We start from the raw sequence: 26,809 nt of genomic DNA, 5'->3' as shown, positions 1-26,809 counted from the left end.
TAAATTAGAACAGCTTCTAGTTTGGTGACATTTGAGAGAAATTAAAGTCTTAAAGTTATATTCTCTGTGTCTTCTGTAACCTATCCTGTAGAGTTTGTATGATCTTAGAATACACCATATTCACGCTTCTCCAGATCTCAACATATTCTGACCCTGTTTCTTCTTCAGGACATATGGGTTCTTCTCTCGGGTCAGATGATTCATCAAAGAATTTCTTGTGTTTAAATGTTTCATTTCCTTTTTGATTCTCAGCAGCTGAAGGACATGGAACTGATTTCGAATACCATATCCCCATAAACTTCTTTTCAGCTGAATCCTTGTGAAATGAAAAAGATGTCTGAAGCTCAGCTAAAAACATTGCAAGAGTGTGAAACATTTCAACAAAAGCAGAAATGTCTATATCTTAGCTTGCACACGATCATGAAAGCTGCTTCAATACTGCTTAACTTTCTAAGAAGGCTTCAAGTTTCACATCTAACTCTACAATTCTCATTTTCTGAAACTGTTCTTAATGCAGAAAACAGTGCATTCCAAACTGAATTCAAACCCTTACAAACATCCTTACATGCTATTATTGAGTTGTACACGGTGACTTAAGTGTCATACTCGCAGAATCAAAAAATGTTCCAAGATGTTCCATATACCTGTCAAATGTACAAAGAAACTGGCTAAACTTTGAATTAACTCAAAAAACCGTATTGCAGCATTGTGCAGCTCGTGAGCCAACTAGTTTCACAAAGTGAGCTGAGCATGGAATGAAGAAAAGGTTCTCTCCAGTGTGACCTGCATTTTTTTATTAAAAAAAGTAATCTTTCAACTGAGTTATAATATTGTTACGTTCCATCCTGGATTTTCCATTGTTTGATTAACTTGTCATTACGTGATATATCTGATGTAGAATCTACTATATCTGAAAAATATTTAGAAGAAATAACTTAATTACTTCTTCTTTGAGTCACAGGCATCCCTGTGAGACGTATGAATGTTTAATAAATTACTGGTCACAAGAATTAAGTACATCCTTTTCCAGAGTTACCAAACCATGCTATATGCTCAGCCAAAACCAGAATCATACTCTGCAGTCGTTTCCAGATATGTAATGAAATTTCCATTATTTACACAGCTAAACACCCTTTGTCTCCATGAAATGCTAGACCCCTAGAAGCTCGCTTTTTAACTGCAGGAACAACGCTTCTTAGCACATTGCCTCAATACATAATTTCATGCTAATGCAGAGTGAGCAACCGTTTGTTAATTGTATTCACCTTGTTTCCTTTGTTTTTCAATTTTAACAAGCAATCTCTGTGAGAGGTAGAAGTTTCATGTTCAGCTATTCTTATTCCAGCATGGCTCCAATAGCTGAAACCAGAAGTTGCAAATTGAAATGTACAGAACAATGATCGTTGACTAGGAGAATATACACATTATTCACTGTTGATAATTTCCCCATTCACCAAAACCCTCTGAAACAGCTTTTCGCTGTAAAGCTGCCATGATCCGTTTTCATACCGCCATGTGGACTTGGAAAAATCAGCATTTTTTGTTTGATTAATACCATTTTTGACCAAATAATGTAGTGTCTGGTCATGTTTTCCCAGTAAAATGAGTCATCATTTGGAATAGGAAAATTCTCTGCCTTAGAATTTTGTAGATTCTTTAAATGCTTCTGGAACTCTGAAAGTCGCCATATTTACCTGATGGTTTTTCCCAATTCATTATTTGAGAAATACAGCGTCGTCTTAACAGATGAAGCTTTAGCTACTAAGGTCATGTGCAGATTTATTTTGAAGAATTTGGGAGGCTAGGGATGGGCAAATGAAACCTGCCTTCAAACAAGCTCAAGATTTCCTGGTACAACAAAGCGCTCGATTACTTTATCGCTGTTGCTCGAACAATCACGTGAACAATTGACTCGTGCGCTGCTAGTGCAAAGAATATGCATGAAACTATGAACTAGCCAGTACTACACTCTATATCTACATGGTTACTCTGCAATTCACACCTAAGTGCCTGGCAGAGGGTTCACAGCGAACCATTTTCATACTACTTCTCTACCATTCCACTCTCGAATGGCGCTGGGAAAAAGGAACACCTAAATCTTTCCGTTCGAGCTCTTGATTTCTCTTATTTTATTATGATGATCATTTCTCCCCACGTAGGTAGGTGTCAACGAAATATTTTAGCATTCGGAAGAGGAAATTGGTGATTGAAGTTTCGTAAATAGATCTCACCGCAAAGAAAACTGCCTTTGTTTCAGTGACTGCCACCTCAACTCGCTTATCATAACAGTTACAGTCTCACCCCTATTGTGCGATAACACGAAACGAGCTGCCCTTCTTTGCACTTTTTTGATGTCCTCTGTCAATCCTACCTGGTACCGTGTTTTCTGGTCTTTGGAATCTATACTTACTCATAACTAAGTCTGTGCATAGTATTTTCCCTGCAATGCCTTATGAACTATTCTGGAGTTTAAACTTCAGCTATTGACTTCTACTCATGATGAGTGATTTCAAAAATATTTGCAAGTTAAATCAGTTGAATACAATTGTCTTTCTCTTGTGTTTTTTGAATTCTGGAGACATTAACTTCAAATTCCAAACTTTCAGAGATTTTCTTTTAATCATTCTTCACACTTCTTTAACCTCTGGAAATGTCTGTCGATGTGAAAAATGCAAAGTTGCATCGTGTTCAGAATCCACATCAAACTGTAGGTCGCCCTATAACTGGCTGGATAAGTCAGTTCAAAGGTTGGAGGACGGCAACGGCATACCACCTCCTAGAGGACCATGCCCATGGTGTTCAAAATAATCTGTGAATGGATGACAGCAACACGTTTGTAACTTGTGTGTCAATTACTCTATTGTTTAACAACAACATAGGAAAAGGGGATTGCTACTCACTGTAAAAAAATGTCGTGTTAAGAAGCAGACAGGCACCATTAAAAGGTGTGTACTTACAGCTTTCGGCCACAGCCTTCATCAGCAAAAGAGAAACACACACACACACACACACACACAAGCAAGCAAGCAAGCATACCTCGTGCACACAACTGGCAGGTCGGAATTGGCAGTAATGTATGCCTGAGGTGTGCTTGATTGTGTGTGTTTCTCTATTTTGCTAATGAAGGCTGTAGTTGTGCCCAAAAGCTGTGCCTATCTGCAACTTAACATGTCTTCTTTACAATAAGTAGTAATCTATCTTTTCCTACATTGTTGATATTCCTACCTGGTGTTACTCCATTGTATAATGTCTTTTAGAATCAATCAGATGTGGGAAGTGATTAATATGAAGTTGCTAAATAACATACAATTGTATTATTTCAGAAGATAGTGATGATGCAAGTGACTCACAAAGCAGTCAGACTTCGTCAGACTCTGAAGAAGAAGTGGAAGTGCGGAGGGAAAAATACCACCTTCGAAAGACAAAACCGACTGTGCAGAGGTTCCAGGTGAATGTTGGTGAGTGTAAAGTGAAATCTGAGGACACAGTGCCTAAACAATCCCCAATGATGTCGCTTTCATCCTTGCACGCAAATTCCACTGTTTGGGATATGGCGAAATAATGGCACCCTGCTACTGGCCTGAGGCTATGGCAGGTTCTGAGGGGTGTAAGCAGTATATGTAAAATTATAAATAGCATGCATTTATTCAAAGTTTGGAACCCAGATGTGGACTTACTTCAACAGTAAAATGGCATTAATATTTTTTAGATCCACCACGGCGATCGTCCCGAATCTTCCGTACAGTTTTATCGTCTGTCAGACGAAGACGACACCGCGATGACAGTTCGTCGAGCAGCAGTGAAGAAGAAAGATTTGACAGGAAAAAAGTGAAGGGCCACGGCAAAAGCAGGACACGGTAAACTATAATGGAATCGAAAGGAGCAAAATCTCATACAATAAAATAAGATTTCTGTGCCTAAATGAGATGTTAATGATACTTTTCTTTTTACAGTTGCCTTCCCATAAACATACATACAAATGATCTTCCTGTGAGTAGTAGGCCACATGAAGCCAGCAAAAAACTCGCCGATGTTAATCCCGTCGTGTTAGATACGAGCATACGCTTTGAGGACGTTGGTGGCTTGGAAGAGCATATACGTTGTCTAAAAGAGATGGTAGTTTTCCCAATGTTATACAAAGAAGTGTTTGATCGCTTCAGTATAAGGCCACCGAAAGGAGTTCTTTTCCACGGTGCTCCCGGGACAGGAAAAACCTTAATCGCTCGGGCGCTTGCAAATGAATGTTGTCAAGGTGATCGAAAAGTATCATTTTTCATGCGTAAAGGAGCAGATTGTCTTAATAAGTGGGTAGGAGAATCAGAAAGACAATTGCGTCTTTTGTTTGAACAGGTATATTAAGGCATCACATTCAGTTATGCTGTGTTTTTGTATTAAGTTACTTCTATAGTGTTTAATGGCAATGTTGTACTTTCACAGGCATATGAGATGCGTCCGTCCATAATCTTCTTTGATGAAATTGATGGTTTGGCACCAGTTCGTTCTTCTAAACAAGATCAGATACACGCTAGTATAGTGTCGACACTACTTGCCCTCATGGATGGCCTAGATAACCGGGGTGATGTTATTGTCATTGGTGCAACCAATCGAATTGATGCAATTGACCCTGCTTTGAGGCGGCCTGGTCGCTTTGATCGGGAGCTCTACTTCCCTCTACCAGCTAAGAAGGTAATGCTTATAAAGTTCTAAATTTATTTCAGATGTCCACATGTGTATTTTCATTTTTAAACAGAAATTGATAGCAAGAGTTAAAATTCACCTTCATAACTCTTTATGCAAGTCTTTATGCAAGTCTTCCTGCTACCAAACTCTCTCTTTCTTAATCGTCCTTGCCAATCACATCCTGGCACACAATTATTTTACTTTTGAAGGCCAAATCTCAAATCTATAAACTGCCCTGGGTGCTTGCATTGCAACATCATATTCCAGCATATTTATGGGCTATATAGAGGAATCATTTCTATCAGTTAACACTTACAATTCCTTGTCAGCTTCAGATTCACTGATTACATTTTCATGATCTGGACTCATAGTAGGATAACCTTTGCTTCTTTCTCCATAACCTCAACACCTACTCTCAAATCCGCTTCACCTGGTCATTCTCAGCTCAACGAGTTGTCTTCCTAGATGGTGATCTCCACCTCTCAGATGGCACCATAAATACGTCCATTCATATGAAGCACACTAACCACCAATAGTGCTTCCACTTTGACAGCTGTCACCTATTACGTGTCAGAAAGTGTCTTCCTTACAGCATTGTCATTCCTGGATGTTGCATCTTCAGTGGAAAGCAGGTGTTGTCAAACTGTACTGATGACCTTACATGAGCCTTCGTTGACAATATCCGCCTCATCCATAAACAGATCCCCGTGGCTATCTCCTCTGATACCAGTAACTCAGTTAGCCAGCCACCAATCAGAACTCCTCCAATCACGAAGTACCATCCTGGCCTTGCAAGGCTCAACCATATCCTTCACTAGGATTTTGTCGACCTCTCTTCATGCCCTGAGATAAGGACTAAGGTGTTAATGTCTTACAAACATATAGTAGATGTAATGTTTCATAGTTACATGTATAATAATTGTCATGTTTGTTTTTGTCTGTTACAGGAAAGGCAAGAAATTTTGCGCATCCATGTCAGCCGTTGGCAGGAACCACCTCCACCATCTTTATTAGTTTCAATGGCAGAACAGGCAGTTGGTTATTGTGGCTCTGACTTACAAGCTCTGTGCTCTGAAGCTGTAATCCAAAGCTTAAGGCGGAGATATCCCCAGATTTATAATTCGAGGCAAAAATTGCTGGTTGATCCCAAAGCAGTGAAGGTAATATTTAAGGTTATTTGCATTCTTTCGCAAGTGATATTTACTGCAGTGCCTAATTGTGGTTGTTATTTGTAATTTGTTTAATTTTTTGTGATATCATCATCAAATTGATTTTAAATATGCAAATACCATTTTTGACATTAAACCGTATCAGTAGGCAATGTTTACAGTGTACATACATTTATAATGTTATATAGGGTTTTCAATTTTTTCTTTGTATTGCAAGGTGGATAAATTAGATTTTCTGCGAGCAAAAAAGTACATAGTGCCTGCAGCACATCGTGTTGCACCATGTGTTGGACGAAAACTATCACAGCTTGTTGAACCACTGCTGAAGGATTTACTGGGTGAAGCGATTGACATTCTGAGACTGTCATTTCCTCACAGCACATCTCGGAATGTTATTGGGTATGTTTTAATTAATATATTTATTTCTTTTACAGACTATTTTTATTTTTGTGTGTTGATGGATGGTGATCAAACGGCAAAAATACAGTCTCACATAATTTCTATTTGCTGGAGAGGCAATTTTCTATTTAAAAATTTTCGGTAAATAAGTTCTCAGTTTGAAGATTGGCTTAGACATTAGTGTTTCACGAGGCATGATCAGATTAAAAGTTGCATATTGCCTTCTTCAGACATTAGACTTAGCTCATACAGTTAAGTATAATAGAGCATGGATATCAGCCCATGCTACACAAAAAAAATTGCCAATATATAGAAGATTGAGTATTGAAAGCAGTTGCCTGGGTTGATTGAGATAAGGAAGGGGTAGGGAAAGACATGTGAACTGAAGAGGGGTTAGCAGGGTAAGGCAAAGAGGGTTTAGCAGGGTAAGGCAAAGAGGGGTTAGCAGGGTAGTGCGAAGAATTCTTTCGCCAGATGACTCAGTGGCTGCACAACAAGACGGAAGCAGTTCAGAGCATGCAAACAGGTAGATATGGGGAGGGGAGGGGAGGAAGATGGTGATGGTGATGAAACAACATAGCAAAGGTTTAGGCCAGGAGGATTGCAAGAGTGGCGTATGCATTGGAGAGACAATTCCCACTCGCATAGTCCAGAGAAACTTGTGTTGGAAGGGAGTATACAAATGGCCTATGTAGTGAAGCAGCTGTTCAAGTCATTAGTATTGTGCTATATCCTTTTACTCTCTAACGGTAACTTCTGTAATTCTGTTACGACAATAAAGGTGCTCGCCCTTCAATAGCTGTAACAGTGTTTCCAGCACCCTGTTACGACAACAAAGGTGCTCGCCCTTCAATAGCTGTAACAGCATTTCCAGCACCCTTGAGGAAGCTGTTCCTGCCCTATGCCTGTATGGGATTACCTGTATCTTCGAACAAGCTTGCCACTCTGATCCAACCCCTCTGCCAAACCCTCATTGCTCCCTGGCCATACCATGCTGACTTGCTCTGTCTTCCATATCCCCAACCACCACCACCACCACCACCACTACCACCCCCACCCCCACCACCACCCTTCACAAAACATACCACCTCTTAAACACCCATCCCATAGCACTGTTGTCAACCTTTCTGCCGAACCTCTGAGCACTGCAGAAGTCTCAGTACTTTCTAAAGGTCTCACCTTCAGCCAAAGACCCTAGTTGAAAAATGCTGAACTTTTAAAGGACATACTTTTCTTTACCCGTTCCGTGCAGTGGAAACGTTTCATCGCCACACCTCCCACTGACAACAGCCAGTCAAAGTAGTTCCAACGTCCCTCCAACCGTGATCCACCTCCCCATCCACCCAGTTATTCTGTATGATGATGATGATCATGAGGTCACATACTCCGAGGAGCGTAGGGGACAATGTGGGAGACTTGCGCTGCCGACTAAGCAAGGTCCTAGTGGAGGTGGTTTGCCATTGCCTTCCTGCGACCATAACGGGGATGGATGGATGGATGGATGATGATGATGATGATGATGATGATGATGACGATGACACAACACCCAGTCTTCCCAAGGCAGGGAAAATCCCTGACCCCGCCGAGAATCGAACCCGGGACCCTATGTGCGGGCAGCAAGAATGCTACTGCAAGACGACGAGCTGTGGACCATACCTATCAGGAATTCCTCACTTCAAGCCTGGCCTCACCTTCCTGTCCTAAATCCCTCCCCAGGGAGTCCAGTGTCACTTTGATGGAACACACAGCTATCTAAAGCCTGAAAACCATTCATCCTTCCTTCAGAGAAAGACTCCACCACAGTGGTTATGAATTGTATGACTATGTGGCCGAGGGTATCTGTCAACTTTCTGAGAGCTCTGAATACAACCCATAAGGTCATGTTCCCATCCTAGAAGTCCAAGAGGACTTCCAGCAGCTCGTCAGGCCTTAGGTCCGTCCCAAAACCTGTCACCTGATTTGACCCCTCTCCTCAGCAACACCCTACACCAAACCTACATATCTCCAATAGGTTCTCTCGTTGTGGCTGGGAGCAATGTCCCCAACAACACCTCCAAACCATGGTTCATAACCTCCTATCCTACGTTCAAAAAGCAGCCCACGTCTTTCACTGTCTTTCTACACTTCATGTCCAATTACCACCAGACTCCTAGGTGGTCACTGTGGATGCGATGTCCTCATACACGAACATCCACCATGCCCATGGCCATAAGGCCATGGAACATTAACTGCCCCAATGTCCTCCTGCTACCAAACTCTCTCTTTCTTAATCGTCCTTGCCAATCACATCCTGGCACACAATTATTTTACGTTTGAAGGCCAAATCTCAAATCTATAAACTGCCCTGGGTGCTTGCATTGCAACATCATATTCCAGCATATTTATGGGCTATATAGAGGAATCATTTCTATCAGTTAACACTTACAATTCCTTGTCAGCTTCAGATTCACTGATTACATTTTCATGATCTGGACTCATAGTAGGATAACCTTTGCTTCTTTCTCCATAACCTCAACACCTACTCTCAAATCCGCTTCACCTGGTCATTCTCAGCTCAACGAGTTGTCTTCCTAGATGATGACCTCTACCTCTCAGATGGCACCATAAATACGTCCATTCATATGAAGCACACTAACCACCAATAGTGCTTCCACTTTGACAGCTGTCACCTATTACGTGTCAGAAAGTGTCTTCCTTACAGCATTGTCATTCCTGGATGTTGCATCTTCAGTGGAAAGCAGGTGTTGTCAAACTGTACTGATGACCTTACATGAGCCTTCGTTGACAGACAATATCCGCCTTGTCCATAAACAGATCCCCTTGGCTATCTCCTCTGATACCAGTAACTCAGTTAGCCAGCCACCAATCAGAACTCCTCCAATCACGAAGTACCATCCTTGCCTTGCAAGGCTCAACCATGTCCTTCACTAGGGTTTTGTCGACCTCTCTTCATGCCCTGAGATAAGGACTATCGTACCCAAAATGATACCTACATCACACAAAGTAATGTTCTGCTGCCCAACTAACCTCCACAATATCCTTGTCCACCTGTACTCCAATCCTGCATCATGTGGGTCATTCCCTTGTGGTTGCCCCAAGTGTAAGACCTGTCCCATACTTCCACCCACCACCTCATATCACAGTCCAGTCAGGGTCATCTCCTAGGCAATAAAACGTTGGGCCACATGTGAAAACAGCTATGTTATATGTAACCAATGCAGCAGTTAATTTACAGCATTCTATGTGGGCATGACAAGTAACCAGTTACCCATTCACACGAATGGCCACCACCAAAATGTGGAAAACTGCAAACTTGACCATCCATTTGCCAAACATGTTGCATGTCCCAGCACTAATTACTTCAATAGCTGTTGCACTGTATGGGCCATTTTCAACCTCTATCCAGCACAAATTTCTCTGAACTGTTTAGGTGGGAATTGTCCCTCCAGCATATTCTGTGCCCCCACAATCCCCATTGTCTAAACCTCTGCTAACTTATTTCCCACTGCCTCACCTTATATTTTCTGTCCACATCACACCTTCCCCATACAGATTGGGTACTGCCTTCTCCCACCACTCTTCCTCCCCCAACTTGGTCTCTTCCTCCCCCAACTTGGTCTCTTCCTCCCCCAACTTGGTCTCTTCCTCCCCCAACTTGGTCTCTTCCTCCCCCAACTTGGTCTCTTCCTCCCCCAACTTGGTCTCTTCCTCCCCCAACTTGGTCTCTTCCTCCCCCAACTTGGTCTCTTCCTCCCCCAACTTGGTCTCTTCCTCCCCCAACTTGGTCTCTTCCTCCCCCAACTTGGTCTCTTCCTCCCCCAACTTGGTCTCTTCCTCCCCCAACTTGGTCTCTTCCTCCCCCAACTTGGTCTCTTCCTCCCCCAACTTGGTCTCTTCCTCCCCCAACTTGGTCTCTTCCTCCCCCAACTTGGTCTCTTCCTCCCCCAACTTGGTCTCTTCCTCCCCCAACTTGGTCTCTTCCTCCCCCAACTTGGTCTCTTCCTCCCCCAACTTGGTCTCTTCCTCCCCCAACTTGGTCTCTTCCTCCCCCAACTTGGTCTCTTCCCTCCCCCAACTTGGTCTCTTCCCTCCCCCTCACCTCCTGCCTCCCTCCCTCTCACTGCCTCCCTCCCTCTCACTGCCTCCCTCCCTCTCACTGCCTCCCTCCCTCTCACTGCCTCCCTCCCTCTCACTGCCTCCCTCCCTCTCACTGCCTCCCTCCCTCTCACTGCCTCCCTCCCTCTCACTGCCTCCCTCCCTCTCACCCCCTCCGTCCCTCCCTCTCAGCCCCTCCCTCTCAGCCCCTCCGTCCCTCCCTCTCAGCCCCTCCCTCCCCCATTTCTCAACCCCTCTTCCCCCTTTTGTCAATCCTCTCCCCCTCCCCCACTGCCTCTCCCCCACTGCCTCTCCCCCCTCCCCCACTGCCTCTCCCCCCTCCCCCACTGCCTCTCCCCCCTCCCCCACTGCCTCTCCCCCCTCCCCCACTGCCTCTCCCCCCTCCCCCACTGCCTCTCCCCCCCTCCCCCACTGCCTCTCCCCCCCTCCCCCACTGCCTCTCCCCCCCTCCCCCACTGCCTCTCCCCCCTCCCCCACTGCCTCTCCCCCCCTCCCCCACTGCCTCTCCCCCCCTCCCCCACTGCCTCTCCCCCCCTCCCCCACTGCCTCTCCCCCCCTCCCCCACTGCCTCTTCCCCCTCCCCCACTGCCTCTCCCCCCTCCCCCACTGCCTCTCCCCCCTCCCCCACTGCCTCTCCCCCCTCCCCCACTGCCTCTCCCCCCTCCCCCACTGCCTCTCCCCCCTCCCCCACTGCCTCTCCCCCCTCCCCCACTGCCTCTCCCCCCTCCCCCACTGCCTCTCCCCCCTCCCCCACTGCCTCTCCCCCCTCCCCCACTGCCTCCCCCTCTCTCTCCCCCCCTCCCCCACTGCCCCCCTCTCTCTCCCCCCTATCTCCCTCCCACCATCTCTCCCTCCCACCCTCTCTCCCTCCCACCCTCTCTCCCTCCCACCCTCTCTCCCTCCCTCCCCCTCCCTCTCTCCCTCCCACCCTCTCTCCTTCCCACCCTCTCTCCCTCCCACCCTCTCTCCCTCCCTCCCCCTCCCTCTCTCCCCCCCACCCTCTCTCCCTCCCACCCTCTCTCCCTCCCACCCTCCCTCCCTCTCTCCCCCCCACCCTCTCTCCCTCCCACCCTCCCTCCCTCTCTCCCCCCCCCACCCTCTCCCCCTCCCTCTCTCCCTCCCTCCCCCCTCCCTCTCTCCCTCCCTCTCTCCCTCCCTCCCCCCTCCCTCTCTCCCTCCCTCTCTCCCTCCCTCCCCCCTCCCTCTCTCCCTCCCTCTTTTCATCACAACCTCCCTCTCCTTTCATCCATTCCCCTTCCTCCTCTCTCTATCCCTTACATACTCTACATTCTGAACTCCTTTCATCGTGTTGTGTGGCCACTCCTGTTGTGCAGCCACTAAGTCATCTGGTGAAAGATCTGCCTGACACTACCCTGCTACACCCTACTTGCATGTGCATCCTTTCCTACACCTCCCCCCCCCCCCTCCCCTCCATCAGCTCAGGCAATTGCTTTCGATAATCAATATTACGTAATCAGTCTTGCTACTACTGCGAGTGTGAGAACATGGGTGTCTATGTGGTTCTGTTACATGTTTCTGTGCACCAAGCACCATTCCTCTATGGTTGAGTGGTTACCTTTCCCTTATTTTGCATGTTAGTGGAAGATACCAAATACAACCAGCTGCAGGCCTAAATTATCATTTATTAAAACTGGTGCCTACTTTCAGGGAGCATTAATTTTTTTCTGAGGCACTGGTTGAGATACCATTTTATTGGAAGACGAGATATTTGGGTGTTCTAGAATTCATGAACTCACCCAGTAACATGTTGTCAAATTTGTTAACATTACAAACTAATTAAGTATTTCCGTGGACCATTCTCTCCTCAAAAAAATAAAGTGTAGGAACTGCTGTTGCCAAATGAGTGCTTGAATGAATGTTACTGATTTTCACGCCTCTTGAATTCCATTGTAGTTACTTTGTATCACGTAATTGTCTCCCAGGTAAGAGTGGTTGCCAGTTTTACATGATATTTTGTCATGATTGTATTTTGCTCCACAGTTTTATGAGGTAATATGTTATGATGAGACAGCTTTTCCTTGCTATTTAAAATTTCCTTTGTCAGACAGACAAGACTGATGTGTAACAGTAGTCATGCTTGCTTTCTGTTTCATTCCCCCTCCCTCATATGGAAGTGGAAGTTTACATTCATTATCAATATGAGGAAAAGATAAGAGTGCAACTCACTGTAAAGATGACTTGTTGAGTTGCAAGCAGGTACAACAAAAAGACACACATTAGCGGAGTAATTCCAGTTAAAGCTGCCGGAGGTAGTGGTCATGCTTGCATGAGGTGTAGCTACTGTGAATGAGCGTGTGTGCGTCTGTCTGTCTGTCTGTCTCTCCTTTCCTAATAAAGGCTTTGCCCAAAAGATAATGTGTAAGTGTCTTTTGTTGTGCGTTTCTGCAACTCAGCGTGTCATCTTTATGATGAATAGCAATCTATCTTTTCAATATATTGTTGATATTCCAACCTGAAGTTCCATTGTTTGAAGTTAATTCATCCTTGACTTCAGCTGTTGTCATCTTCAGCATTTTTGTATGTTCTTAATATTTTATTTCTCTCCTGATCATAGTGGAATCTATGGACAATATCCCATGGCACTGAACTAAACAAAGACAGATTACATTAAACTTTACATGTCAATTCAGCGAAATAAAGGCACAAAATTCTCATTTACTGGTTACTTAAGGGTAGTTATAATGGAAAAAAAAAATTTTTTTTTCACATTTTCGGATTTTTATCTCGTTACAAAATTTTCAATTTTCTGAATAAAATGATATATATATATTAATTATAAACTCATATGAGAAGTATTTTATTTTATTTTTTAAATATAATCTACACCAGTTGAAAACGTTAAAATTTTTACGTGCATTACTTTAAGATCTAATAAAATCGGTAATTTTTGATATAGAAGGCTATGGATTGCTGTGTTATGAAAGTTAAATGTCATGTCATGTCAAGAAGAGGATGGGCACCAGGTTGAGGAAGTTGAAACAAAGTTAGAGAGCCAAGAAATTTTCTGATGGTAAAACCATAAGAGGCAGGCTGACAGGCAAAATGATTGATGAACTACAGCAGTATTATGGGATGGCCATTAGAAATAATACTGAGGATTTGTTGAAAATGAAGCAGGCAGCATGGGCTACTTTCTTCCACAGACTGTCAACTGATGAAAAACCAGTAAACCACCTTTGCCCTCCTGGACGTGATTCCTGGTGCAATTACCGCAATGCCCAGTACCCTTAAACATTCCATCCCAGCAGCAGCCATGAGTATCATAAAACCTATTTACAGAGACCTGGCAAATCCTGAATCACTGAAGAAGTGTCTGCATGTTTAGACTCACTAAAGTGGGGGGTCATTGATGCTGTTATTGCTTTTAATGACAACATTGGTTGGGTGAAAGCACTACAGCATATGGGAATTAATCCTGGAGCAAACTGCATCAGAGAACTTGAACGGATGGACAAGGTTCGCATTGATAAAGCAGAGTTGCAGCACAGTTGGTCACCAAGGAGTCCAAAAGAAGAAAAACTTGGAAAAAGATCAAGAGGGTGATATACAGTATGGTGCAGGGTGCTTCTGTGTTACTAAAAATAAAAAAATTGAACATATATTGAGTTACAGTCTTTTGAAACTTTAGAAGCCGTTCCTGAAAATTTAGTTTTTGTGTTGCATGTTTCCCTAAATCTCAGGAACTACTTCGAGTAGAGTATTCAGATTTTCAGGGATTAATTACACACATATCCTGTGTCTACTGAACTGAAAGAAAAACATAATGTTATGAATAATTAAAATTATTGAGGATAACGTTCAAAAAGAATACAAAAAATTTTAGCTGTGTAATTTAAAATTGTATTTCCGAAAGAAGTGGCTGGTGCAATTATTGTAGTTCTGTAGACTCAGAACATACAGTTTAATGTCATGTAAAAGTTTCGTGTCAGTGGCTACAGTGCTTCCTGAAATACAGGGAAGCCAAGTCACTAAATTTAACATTGTCGGGACAGCACGTTCCAACTCCCCTTCTGTTTCTGCTTTTGTTTCATTCTGCAGAAGAGAGGAGAAGGTTAGACTGCTTGTGGATTGAATAGAACTTCACTTAATTCGACTGTGTGATAAAGTAGGTTATATTTTGGAACACGTATTATGTTCGTGTATAATGACTTTTCTGGAGACTAGAAATCTACTCTGTAGGAATCAGCATGGGTTTCGAAAAAGACGGTCGTGTGAAACCCAGCTCGCGCTATTCGTCCACGAGACTCGGAGAGCCATAGACACGGATTCACAGGTAGATGCCATGTTTCTTGACTTCCGGAAGGCGTTCGATACAGTTCCCCACAGTCGTTTAATGAACAAAGTAAGAGCGTATGGACTGTCGGACCGGTTGTGTGGTTGGATTGAAGAGTTCCTAGATGACAGAATGCAGCATGTCATTCTCAATGGAGAGGAGTCTTCCAAAGTAAGAGTGATTTCAGGTGTGCCGCAGGGGAGTGTCGTAGGACCGTTGCTATTCACAATATACATAAATGATCTTGTGTATGACATCCGAAGTTCACTGAGGCTTTTTGCAGATGATGCTGTGGTGTATCGAGAGGTTGTAACAATGGAAAATTGTACTGAAATGCAGCAGGATCTGCAGCGTATAGACGCATGGTGCAGGGAGTGGCAATTGAATCTCAATGTAGACAAGTGTAATGTGCTGCGAATACATAGAAATATAGTTCCCTTATCATTTAACTACAAAATAGCAGGTCAGCAACAGGAAGCAGTTAATTCCATAAATGATCTGGGAGTACGCATTAGGAGTGATTTAAAATGGAATGATCATATAAAGTTGATCGTCGGTAAAGCAGATGCCAGACTGAGATTCATTGGAAGAACCGACAATCCTACTTTCCACGAACAATACGAGACTGGAATAGAAGGGAGAACCGATAGAGGTACTCAGGGTACCCTCCGCTACACACCGTCAGGTGGCTTGCGGAGTATGGATGTAGATGTAGATATCGGAGAGAAAAATAATCTTGTTTAGCAGACACTGTCATGTGAATTCATGTAGTTTTGTTGGACATTAATTAACCTGTTTGAAGAACTTTTCAAGCTTAAATATATTTAAAATTCACAGAGTATTGTTGTTGATTGAAGCAGCCAGTGCATTTTACTATTATTTCACATTTTGGTAACTAGTAATCATCAGTTTTCTTGATATGTAGTGACATTAAATGAAAACAGTGTTTGACTGTTGTCCTACCAGCACTGGTGGCATCCATCGGCCTCAACTGCTGCTTGTAGGGGATTCTGCAGCACATGGTCAGACAACCCATCTTGGTCCAGCCTTGTTGCATCACATGGAACATTTGCCAGTACACACACTTGATCTGGCTAAGCTCTTCGGTGTGTCAGGATGCACTCCAGAGGAGGCATGTATTCAGGTAACTGTCACACAAGCTGATATTCAATATATTGGTAGTTAATATTCACTCATTGTAAAAATGCATGGCAATGCACAATTTTATTGGAACTTTTATACCAATAAACCTACAAGAAGTTGCTCGCACAAGGCCAACCATTTCACTTGTATTTTCTGAGAAACAATAGCTCCTTTATCTGTAATTTCACATTTTAGGGATATGGCCATTTATGTAACATATTTTGTGACTCACTGACTAGCTCATCGAGGTACTTCCTATCCACATAGAATCATGAAATTTGGCAAGAAGCAAGGTTTCACAGTACATGCAATGGAAAAAATACAAAACTCGATAATTTGTAATTATCAACAATCTAGAAAAAGACTGATTGCTACTTACCGTAAAGATGACACATTAAATTGCGGACAGGTCCAATTAAAAGATACTTACACATACGTATTCAACCACAGCCATCAGCAGAAAAAGAAAGAGAAAGAAACAAACGCCATTCATTAACACAAGCAAACATTGCAGACAAAACATTTAAACTTTCAGCCAAAAGGCCTTCTTTGGAAACAGAACCACCCCCCCCCCCCCCCCACACACACACACACACACACACACACACACACACACACACACACACACACACACACACACACACACACAGTCTCCAGCCGCTGTGGCTGGAGTGCCAGATATAATATCTGCTCGTGACACTAATAAAAACATCACCATTCTTCAAAAGCAGAAGAGGCTAGATTATTAAACATTCTAGAAGAAATTTAATTCTACACCCACACAACAAAATACTTGGACAACATACTTAATGAACAAACAGAGTTATGGATGGGATAAGATGTATATACAAAATTTCTGCAGCATTTTAACTGAATAAGTTTGGTCTGGAGTGTCTCCATATCCTGCATGTAAAAAGGTCTAAATTGACATGGTCTGTTGGGTTATTTTGCAATTTCATACTTTTTGTACATTCTATCCACATATAACAATTGTCCAGACATTGCTTTTTACTTATACGAATGTGTGTCACAGATATGTATAAGTGTGATCTTAGAAATAAAAGACAGGTAGTATAGACTCGTTGACGTGTCAGTTCCATGTTTATGTTAAATGATGGTAATGTCAGAGTATAAAGAATTGTCACCACCTAAGATTTGACACCATTAACATAAATGACAATTGTACTGTGAGAAAGGCCACATTTCGTATCCTATCTTATTAAGATAGACAGGGTGTATACTCCCCAAGGTAACTGGTAAATCCGGCAAAAAAACTTGGGAATTTTTTAGAACTCCGGGAATTCTTCATTGTTTCAATATTTAGTTAAATTTTTGCACTTTTTATTGGTAAGAACTTACACTAACAATGAATTTTGCTTTAGCTTTCTGCAGCAGAATAATACTGCAGCAATAAAACATAAATGAGAGAATAACATCAAAACAAAACTTTAGTTGCAAAACAGAAATGCACCATTTACAACAACAAAACACAATGCACACAGAAGTGTCTGCCAACAGCAAAACTTGTCAAAGGCTTTGGGACGAATGCTATATAATACTTTGTAACAACAAAGCGTGACATCACAACTGTTTACATTTATAGCAGATCATGGGAAAATGTTGCTTTGAGAAGCGTTACTTTCATCAGCCACTGAGAAAAATTTCATACCCTGAAGGTCAGACACTTACGTCAGTGTTTGAAATTTTAAGAGGTAACATTCGCTTAAAAAGACCAATATTATACGTGAAAGCTTGGCTATTCTTGTAGCTGTGCTGTATTTGGTGGAATTCATATTTATACTTTCTTAATATGGAGATATGCAGTGTAAATGTTGCCACGTTTTTTACTGGGTTTTGTTTCCTAAAGCGCCAAGAAGTTCTACACTGCTGTATAAAACCTTTACCATTCACAGGACTGGTAACTTCTAGCTCTGAGGGGAAAGTATATTGTCACTTAACACGGAAAAAAATGTACATTCACTGGGGAAAAAAGTATATTTTTAACCAAAAATCCAGTAACTTGGCCCGCTCCCCCTCCGCATATACGCGCTGGTAGACATGGTTGAAATTGAATTCTAGGTATCGCGTGGTTGTTAGCTTACTAGGTGCCTATCAAGCTGAACATGCATGTCATTGACGTAGATATAAATAATGCAAGTAGAGTTATATTTCTCCTATTATATGTACAGTTGTCACAGTGTAGGAATTTATGTTCATACAGTTGTTTGTTACTCTGTTCAGATGTCACTGACATTGGGCTACACGGTCGAACACTGGTTTTGCTAATAAACATTTAGAAGATGTCCTTTAACAAAATTAATATCTAAAAGCTACAGAGCACCAGGCATTCAATATTTTAATATTGTCTTCAACAATCAGACACTCGAGTGCCAGAGCTTGCAGAATTTGGCAAAACGCACACATTGCCAAACATCAGCAGACCTTTTACTCATTGACCAAACCTGAGAGTTTCTGAATTTCAGAGTTCATGTCAGCATGGCCAGTTCCAGTTCATTATTGTTTCTTGGCTGTCAGTTTTTGTGACAACCATAATACATTTAATCCAGAGAATAGAAAGCTGGTTGGCCTCATTGTGTGCAAGGTGGGTTGGTGAATAGGCAATCCGTATTTGTTCATCACAAAGTCATCATCTGGATGGTGACTTTTGGGTTCCCTTGATTCTCACGTAGTTATAATTTAGGACTCTCCCTTGTCAGTTAATAGTAGTTGTTATTTGCGGCTGTACTAGTGCTAATGCGAAACACCAGAAGTAACTATTTCATATCAACTTGTTTTATTCTAGTAATAGTGTTAACCTGAATAATTCCAGTAGTTGACATAAAACAACTTGTTATTCATTTGACAAACTTTTTCATCTATTCATTAAACATGTAGTGTTATTCGAGGCACAAACAGTTGTTTGGCTCATGTCTTCTAGCTGCAAAGTGACTGATAACAACTCAGTCAGAAAATTGTTAGCAGTGCGATATCCAGGGCAAGTGCTATTGAAATTTAAGAAATTTGTGTGTGTTAATGTTTTATGTTACTTTTATTGGCCTTTGCAAGAAAAAGCCTTGACATTAACTGTAAATACTTGCGAGTGCTGAGGTTTCATCTTGCTTTTCACAGGTTTTCCAGGAAGCTCGCCGAAATACTCCGTCCGTCATATATGTACCTGGAATATCTCAGTGGTGGTCTCTTGTTGCTGAAACTCTGCAGGCTGTATTTTTATCAAATTTGCGTTTGCTTAATCCAAGCATTCCAATTTTATTGCTTGCTACGTCAGATGCACCATATAAAAATTTACCACATCAGGTTTGTATTATTTCGTTAGCACAGGATGTTTGTGTGTAAAGTACACTTTGTTATAATAACTTTTTAATCATATATATGTCATGCCAAATTATAGCTCGCAGCTCTCCAAGCTGAAATCACCAGACACGAACTGGGCACACCAAACACAACCCTTTTGTTCTTGAATAACATATCTGCCTTTAATTCTGCCGAAAAGAAATTCAATGTGCATAAACTTATAATTAGGTCCATCTATCAACCACTAGACATACCCCCAGATGTTAAACTAAAACTTCAAACAGAACTTCAACTGATTAGTACATATTTTCCCCAATAATTGGTCGGTACACTGATCACTAAGCAATCAAGGGGGAAAAATACAGTTTTGTAAGTGGTGGACATCCTGTGAAACAGTAGTGAATGATTTCTCTGGGAACTGTTTGGAACAGATAGTTTAGAAGCCCACTCGTGACTGAAATATATTAGACCTAATGGCAAGAAATAGACCTGCCTTCTTTGAGGACAGCCACACTGAAACTGGTGCCAGGATCTTGAGGCAATTGTAACAGTTACTTTTGAATACATTGTGGGAGTGAACAGTGATCAATGTACTACAAATATTTACTATCAAAAACAGTCTTGATCACAATTTATTTATTACGGTGGCCGGTTTCAACCACTACTGTGGTCATCTTCACACCAATGAGTAAGAACCTCCTCCTGGTGGTAAATCACTACTCAGTTTAGTAGTGATTTACCGCCAGAAGGAGGTTCTTAGTCATTGGTCTGAAGATGACCACAGTAGTGGTCGAAACCAGTCACCGTAATAAATAAATTATGATCAAGACTGTTTTTGATACTAAAAAAAAAAGTAACAGTGATTAACAAAGTACTAAGTGCAGCTGAAACATAGTAGGATTCACAGGTTCAGTAATGTGGAAAAGAGGGCAGTAGTTTCATATCTCGAGGAAAAACTCAAAACGTATGACTTGGCATCGGCAAGTAGAACTTCTGTTACTCAAATTTAGAAAAATAAATAACCAAGAACTGTGTAAATATGTGTGTAGTATAACTGATCGTGATGGGTGGACCCTCCATTTTATATGCTCCCTGTGGACACAGTACTATAATATATTTAAAAAAAAAATGCAACTAGAGCACTACAGTTGTAAAACAATGTGTTGGACTAGAGATAGAGAGACACTTTATGAAACTTGTTTGTATGTCAGTAAGGCAATCTGTGAAGCCTTCAACAATTAATGTACCAGAGTCTTATTCACAGACTTCATAAGAAACCCAAAGAAATTTTGGCCATATGTAAAGGCTATCACTGGTACTAAAGTCGGTGGCCAGACACTCGTAGATGACGGGGGAACTGAAACTGTGTGTAGAAAAACAAGAGCAGAAGTGCTTAACTCAGTCTTCAAATATTCCTTTACAAAGAAGGACCCAGGAGGACAGCCCATTTTCATTCTTGCACCTCTACAAAGATGACGGATGGATACAAGTGTCAGCATTGTCAAAGTATTGTTAAATCAGTAAAAATGAACAAGGCCCCAGGGCATGGTGGTATCCATATCAGATTCTATACATAATTTGCTGCCAAGCTAACCCCCTTGAACAAAAATCTGTGCCCATTGAAAGCACATGTTAACCCATGTACAAGAAGGGTAATAGAAATGATGCTGAAAACTATTGTACAATATATTTGATATCTGTCTCAGAGTGACCCCCATGCCAACAACCATGGATCTGTCACATGAAACTGAACTTGTGCTTTTCTCTGAAGTGACATCCTGAAAGACATGGTTCATGGCAGTCAAGTAGATGCAATATTTGGCTTTTCAAAGGTTTTTGACCAAATACTGTAACAAGAGTTATTAATGAAAGTACGATCTCGTGGGATATCAAATAAAAAATTGTGGGTGTGTTTGAGGGTTCCTTGGTTGGTAGGATGCAGAAGCATGTTATCTTGGATTGTAGGCAACAGATGCAGAAGTAATTTGAGGCATGCCCCAGGGAAGTGTGTTTGGGTTCTTGCTGCTTATGTTGGACATTAATGATGTAGCAGAATATGTTAATAACTAGCTTGCACCTGCTGCTTCTAAACTATTCATGCCAATTAAGACCATAGAGGCATTGTCTTTTCTGAATGTACTTCTGACCATAAAGCAGCTCTGGTAACAGGAGTGAAATGTTTTTAATCGCCACGCCTGTTGCGTTCTTGTGGTGATTCCTGTAGAAACTCTCATCCCTTAACATATATTTATATATTTCTTTGTATCTAACTGAGAAGTGAAATATCAGTTTCCAGAGATTTAGCTTTGATTTTTTTTAATATAACAGAATATTTTCTTAAAAATTTTCATCCTCTATTTCACTTCCTTAGTGTTTGAATTTCTAAAAACAATGAAACGTGTATTTTTTTTTATTTCTAACAGAGAAGCCGAAACAAATTTTTGTAGATGTAGCTTCGAAAATGCTTTGATAATGAAATAATTGCATAAAAAATTTCATCTGCTATTTCACTCACTTAGGGCGTTGATTTTCCCAAAACACTGAAACACACATTTTTTTTATTTTTTTATTTTTTTCCCCCAAATCAAGAAGCCAAATACCAATTTTCCTAAATGTAGCTTTAAAAATTATTTAGTTCTTTAATAATGATTTATTTTCAAAAAACTTTCATCTGCCATTTATCCTCTTTAGTGGCTGAATTGTCAAAAATGCTGAAACGTAATATTTTTTATTCCTGACTGAGAAAAGAAGCACCATTCTTTGTAACTGTAGATTCCAAATTGCCTTTACAGCAGCATATTTTAAAAAAGCTTTCCAACCCCTATTTCACCCCCTTAGGAGTGAAATTTCGAACACTTTCTACTTAAACAGTGCCTACAGTGTGAGATTTACACACTCTTCAAATTTCAAGTTTCTGTCTTCAGCAGTTTGGGCGGGGCAATGATGAATCAGTGAATCAGTCTGGCCCTACTTCACCCCCATAGGTGTCTAACTTTCAGAAACAATGAAACGTAAGTTTTCATTTCTGACTGAGAAGCCAAATTTTCGAAGGTTTAGCTTCAAAAAAGCTATCACAGTGAAATACTTTCATAAAATGTTTCACTCCCTTAGGGATTGAATTTCAAAAAACAGTGAAACATGTATTTTTTTATTTCTAACCGAGAAGCCAATTTTTTTAGTTTTAAAAATGCTTTAATAATGAAATATTTTCATAAAACCTTTCATTCCCTATTTCACCACCTTAGGGGTGCCGAAATACCTTTTTACCAAGAAACCAGATACGAATTTTTGTAGTTCTAGTTTCAAAATTCCTTAACAGCGATATATATTCCACAAAGCCTTTTATCCCGTTTCACCACCTAAGGAAGGGACTATCGAAAGATCCATTCTTAAACGATACCGGCAGTATAAGATCAATACCCTGTGCAAAATTCAAGTTTTTATCCTTAGTGGTTTGGGCTGGGTGGTGATGAGTCAGGGAGTGAGTCAGTTAGTTGGGACATTGCCTTTTATATGTAGAGATAACCCCATTTCTTTTGCAGATGATGCAATTATCTATAATAAAGTAATACCTGAAAATAATGCACAAATATTCAGACAGATCTTAATAAGATTTCAAAATGGTGAAATATGTGGAACTTTATGTAGGCGTCCAGAAATGTAAAATTGTGTGTTTCACAAAATTAAAAAATGCAATGTCCTGTGACTACAGTGAGTCAGTTGAAGTTAATTGTAAAAGCTTGTTGTGATATGAAATGGAATGATCACAACAGTTGTATTATATGCAAAGCAGGCGACAGTCTTCGGTTCATTAGTAGGATACTGGGAAAATGCAGTTAGTCTACAAAGAAGATTGCTTACGGAATGCTCATGGGTCCCATAAGAAAAATAATTGGTGCGGGATATTGAATGTATACGAAGATGGGCAGCATGAATGGTCTGGATTGTTTGGTCCATGGAAGAGAGTTATGGAAATGCTGAAAAACATGAACTGGCCAGCCACTTGATGGAAGACTCGAACTATTCTGTGAGAGCGTGTGATCAAAGTTTCAAGAATCACTATTTAACCCAATCGCTATCAAATGTCGAGCTGTAGGCGAGTGAAGTTGCTATTGGACTTAAATCATATGAAGAGCTCAGATTGCAAATATGCACTTTGCTGTATGAATGTGAGGTTTTCACTTTCTAGCTAATACGTGGCTCTTAAATTAATTCTGAAGTGTGTATCACAAGATCGAGGGGGGGGGGGGGGGCTGCACCCACTACAGGACCAACTTTCTACATGGGAGAATGGCTGTTCAAATTCCCATCTGGCATCCAGATTTCCATGGTTTCCCTAAATCACTTATTGCTAATGATGGAATGATTACTTTGAAAATGGCACGGCTAATTCCTTCCCCACCCTTTCGTAATCCGAACTTGTGCTCCATCTTCAGTGACCTTTTTGTCAACAGTACGTTAAACTGTAACCTCCCTTGTGATTACAAAGATTTTCCCGGTATTATGATTGATGATATTTTTCTTGGGTATGCAGCAGGATAATGTAGTGATCTTGACACAATATTTCAACAGACCAACTGGCCACCATCAGATGAGTACTCTGTTGCACAATGTCACTAGAACCGCGTTTCCAACAGAATCTGCACCTGCACGGCCAGCCCATTACACGTGCGTGAACAACAGCGCTATGAACTAGTAGTGCATCAGAAGAAGAAATAGTCAAAATGAGGTACTGCTAGTAGAAGACAAATTAAAAGAACCCACTGGTCAAGATAACTACATTATCCTGCTGCACACCTGAGAAGAGTACCATCTTGAATCTTTCTTCTTTTTTCTTCAAGTACCACAACTGTGAGGCAAATATGTGGGCTCATTTTTCGATGGGTGTATCCCGAGAAGAAGAAAATGTCACAAACGTGTGTGCTACACCTGAAAGATGATGTCGGTTCAAAATTTGCATCAGTCACATAATAGTGGCACTAACAGCACCACTATGACAATGCAAATCAGTTTTTCGTTAAATATGTGCTGTAATAGTCGTGAGTAAACTTTCTTTGAGAATGTATGTGGCAAGTTGATGTTAGTCCAGAATGGCTTTGAGTTGACAAAGACACCATTATTAATACGTCACTGAGTGTGAACGAAGTTGTGTTATAGGGCTACGAGAAGCTGGATGTTCCTTATGCAATATTGCATAAAGACTTGGCAGGAACATAGCCACTGTACGTGGTTGCTGACAGCTCTGGTCACGAGAATGTGCAGTCACAAGGAGACTGGACTCCAGACAGCCACACGGCACTACCGAGAGGGAAGACCACGGTGTTTGGCGTATGGCTCTGGCGCGTGTTACTACATCTGCACCAGCAGTTTGAGCAGCAGTTGGTACCACTATGAAATGATGAACTTTTGCAAATTGTTACTTCGAAGACAGCTCTGAGCCAGACACTCTGTAGCATGTGTTCCACTGACCACAAACTACAGCCGTTTTCGATTTCAGTGGTGTCAAGCGAGAGCTCGTTGGAGGGCGGTATGAAGGTCTGTTGTATTTTCTGATGAAAGCTAGTTCTGCCTTGGTGCCAGTGATAGCTGTGCATGGATTAGGAGGCGGCCAGTGAGGGCTGCAATCAACCTGCCTGTGTGCTAGGCATACTGGACCTACACCTCGTGCAATTTCGTATGATAGCAGGAGCACTCTCTTGGTCATCCCACACACCCTGACCCAAATTTTTACGCCAGTCTTGACCTCTCAGCAACAAATAGTCCTGAGCTAATAATGAGCATCAAAATGGATACAGGGATTAGTGAACTGAGGGTTGTTGTAGCGAAATTGAATATTGTAACCCCTAAATCCTCCAAAAATAAACGAAAAATATACCTATTCGAAAAAGCAGATAAAAATTCACTTGAACCTTCCTGAGAGACAGTCTTCACTCCCTCCAAATCAACAATGTAATTGTAGACCAGATGTGGCTTGAATTCAAAGAAATAATGTCGGAAGCAATTTGGAGATTTCTACCAAATAAATTAACAAACGACGGAGCTGATCCTCCTTGGTACACGAAACGGGTCAGAACACTGTTGCAAAACCAACGAAAGGACGCAAAATCTCCAAGATTGGCAATCTTTTACAGAAGCTCAAAATTTAGTGCAGACTTCAATGCGAGATGCTTATAATAGTTTCCACAACAAAACTTTGTCTCGAAATCTGGCAGAAAATCCAAAGAGATTCTGGTCGTGTGTGAAGTATGCCGGCAGCAAGACACAATCGGTGCCTTCTCTGCACAATAGCAATGGAGGTGCTATCGAAGACAGTGCTGCCAAAGCTGCGTCACTAAACTCAGCATTCCGAAATTCCTTCACCAAAGAAGATGAAGTAAATATTCTAGAATTTGAATCACAAACAGCTGCCGACAGGAGTAACGTAGAAGTAGATATCCTCAGAGCAGTAGAACAACTTAAGTCACTTAACAAAAAGAAATATTCTGGTCCAGATTGTATACCAGTCAGGTTCCTTTCAAGAGTATGCTGATACAACAGTTCCATACTTATCAGTCATATATAACCATTCACTCGATGAAAGATCCGTACCCAAAGACTGGAAAGGTGCACAGGGCACATCAATATTCAATAAAGGTAGTTGGAGTAATCCACTAAATTACAGGCCCATATCATTAACGTCACTATGCAGCAGAATTTTGGAACATATGTTGTGTTCGAACGTTATGAATTACCTCGAAGAAAACGGTCTATTAACACACAGCCAACACAGATTTAGAAAACATCGCTCTTGTGAAACGAAACTAGCTCTTTACTTGCTCAAAGTGTTCAGTGCTATTGACTCGGGATTTCAAATTGATTCCATATTTCTAGATTTCCAGAAGGCTTTTGACACTGTACCACAAGAGGGGCTTGTAGTGAAATTGCATACTTATGGAACATCATCTCAGTTATGTGACTGGATTTGTGATTTCCTGTCAGAGAGGTCACAGTTTGTAGTAATTGACGGAAAGTCATCGAGTAATACAGAAGTGAAATATTTCTGGAAAGCTCACAGATGCATCGTTCATTACTTAAATAATGAAACAGTGCACCAGTTGTGTATTTTTCATGCTTAGCATGATGCACTTCGAGACTTTCATATTGTCAAGTGCAAATACTAAGTACAGGGTGTATCAAAAAGAATTATGCAATTTAAAAAAAAAATCATACTATTATGTTGTTTGGGATATGTGCGTGAACAATGTAGTGTTGGAAAGACCAAACCCTCGAATTTTACATGGTTCCTGCTAGGTAGCAGCAGTGTACACCCACTTCAGTTTTAGTAAAAATGCTGTCAGGACAATAGAAAGCATTTTGTGTTCTACGTTCTGCGCAATGTGGGTAAGTAATAACTGTTCAGTGTGACTTTTGTACTAGGTATAGTGTGGATCCTCCTACAGCACAGAGCATTAGACAGTGACATAAACAATTCCGAGAAACGTGTTGTTTGTGTAAAGATAAATCGCTGTGTCATCCCTGAGTGTCTGACATAGATGTTGAATGCATCTGCCATAGTTTCACAAGGAGTCCGCAGAAATCCGTTCGCCATGCAGCTCAAGAGCTCAACATACCCCTGACGTCTGTCTGGTGTGTGTTGCGTCATACACGTGGAACCAAACAAAATTCAGCTACTGCAAACTCTTCGTAAGAGTGACGA

General features: G+C 41.5%; 1 protein-coding gene across 1 annotated transcript in view; it reads left to right on the top strand.

Annotated features, from left to right (window-relative positions):
- Positions 1-26,809, top strand: part of LOC126194705 (ATPase family AAA domain-containing protein 2-like) — a 220,538-nt gene that overhangs the window by 105,782 nt on the left and 87,947 nt on the right. The window contains exons 8-15 of the mRNA XM_049932942.1: positions 3,324-3,458; positions 3,710-3,857; positions 3,954-4,350; positions 4,438-4,686; positions 5,628-5,840; positions 6,067-6,248; positions 15,625-15,802; positions 18,931-19,116. Coding sequence (XP_049788899.1) covers positions 3,324-3,458; positions 3,710-3,857; positions 3,954-4,350; positions 4,438-4,686; positions 5,628-5,840; positions 6,067-6,248; positions 15,625-15,802; positions 18,931-19,116 — 1,688 coding nt within the window. The remainder of the gene's footprint in view (positions 1-3,323; positions 3,459-3,709; positions 3,858-3,953; positions 4,351-4,437; positions 4,687-5,627; positions 5,841-6,066; positions 6,249-15,624; positions 15,803-18,930; positions 19,117-26,809) is intronic.

The sequence above is a fragment of the Schistocerca nitens genome, chromosome 7 (assembly GCF_023898315.1).
Source record: "Schistocerca nitens isolate TAMUIC-IGC-003100 chromosome 7, iqSchNite1.1, whole genome shotgun sequence".
Taxonomy (NCBI): domain Eukaryota; kingdom Metazoa; phylum Arthropoda; class Insecta; order Orthoptera; family Acrididae; genus Schistocerca; species Schistocerca nitens.
This window is presented reverse-complemented; position numbering and strand designations above follow the sequence as displayed.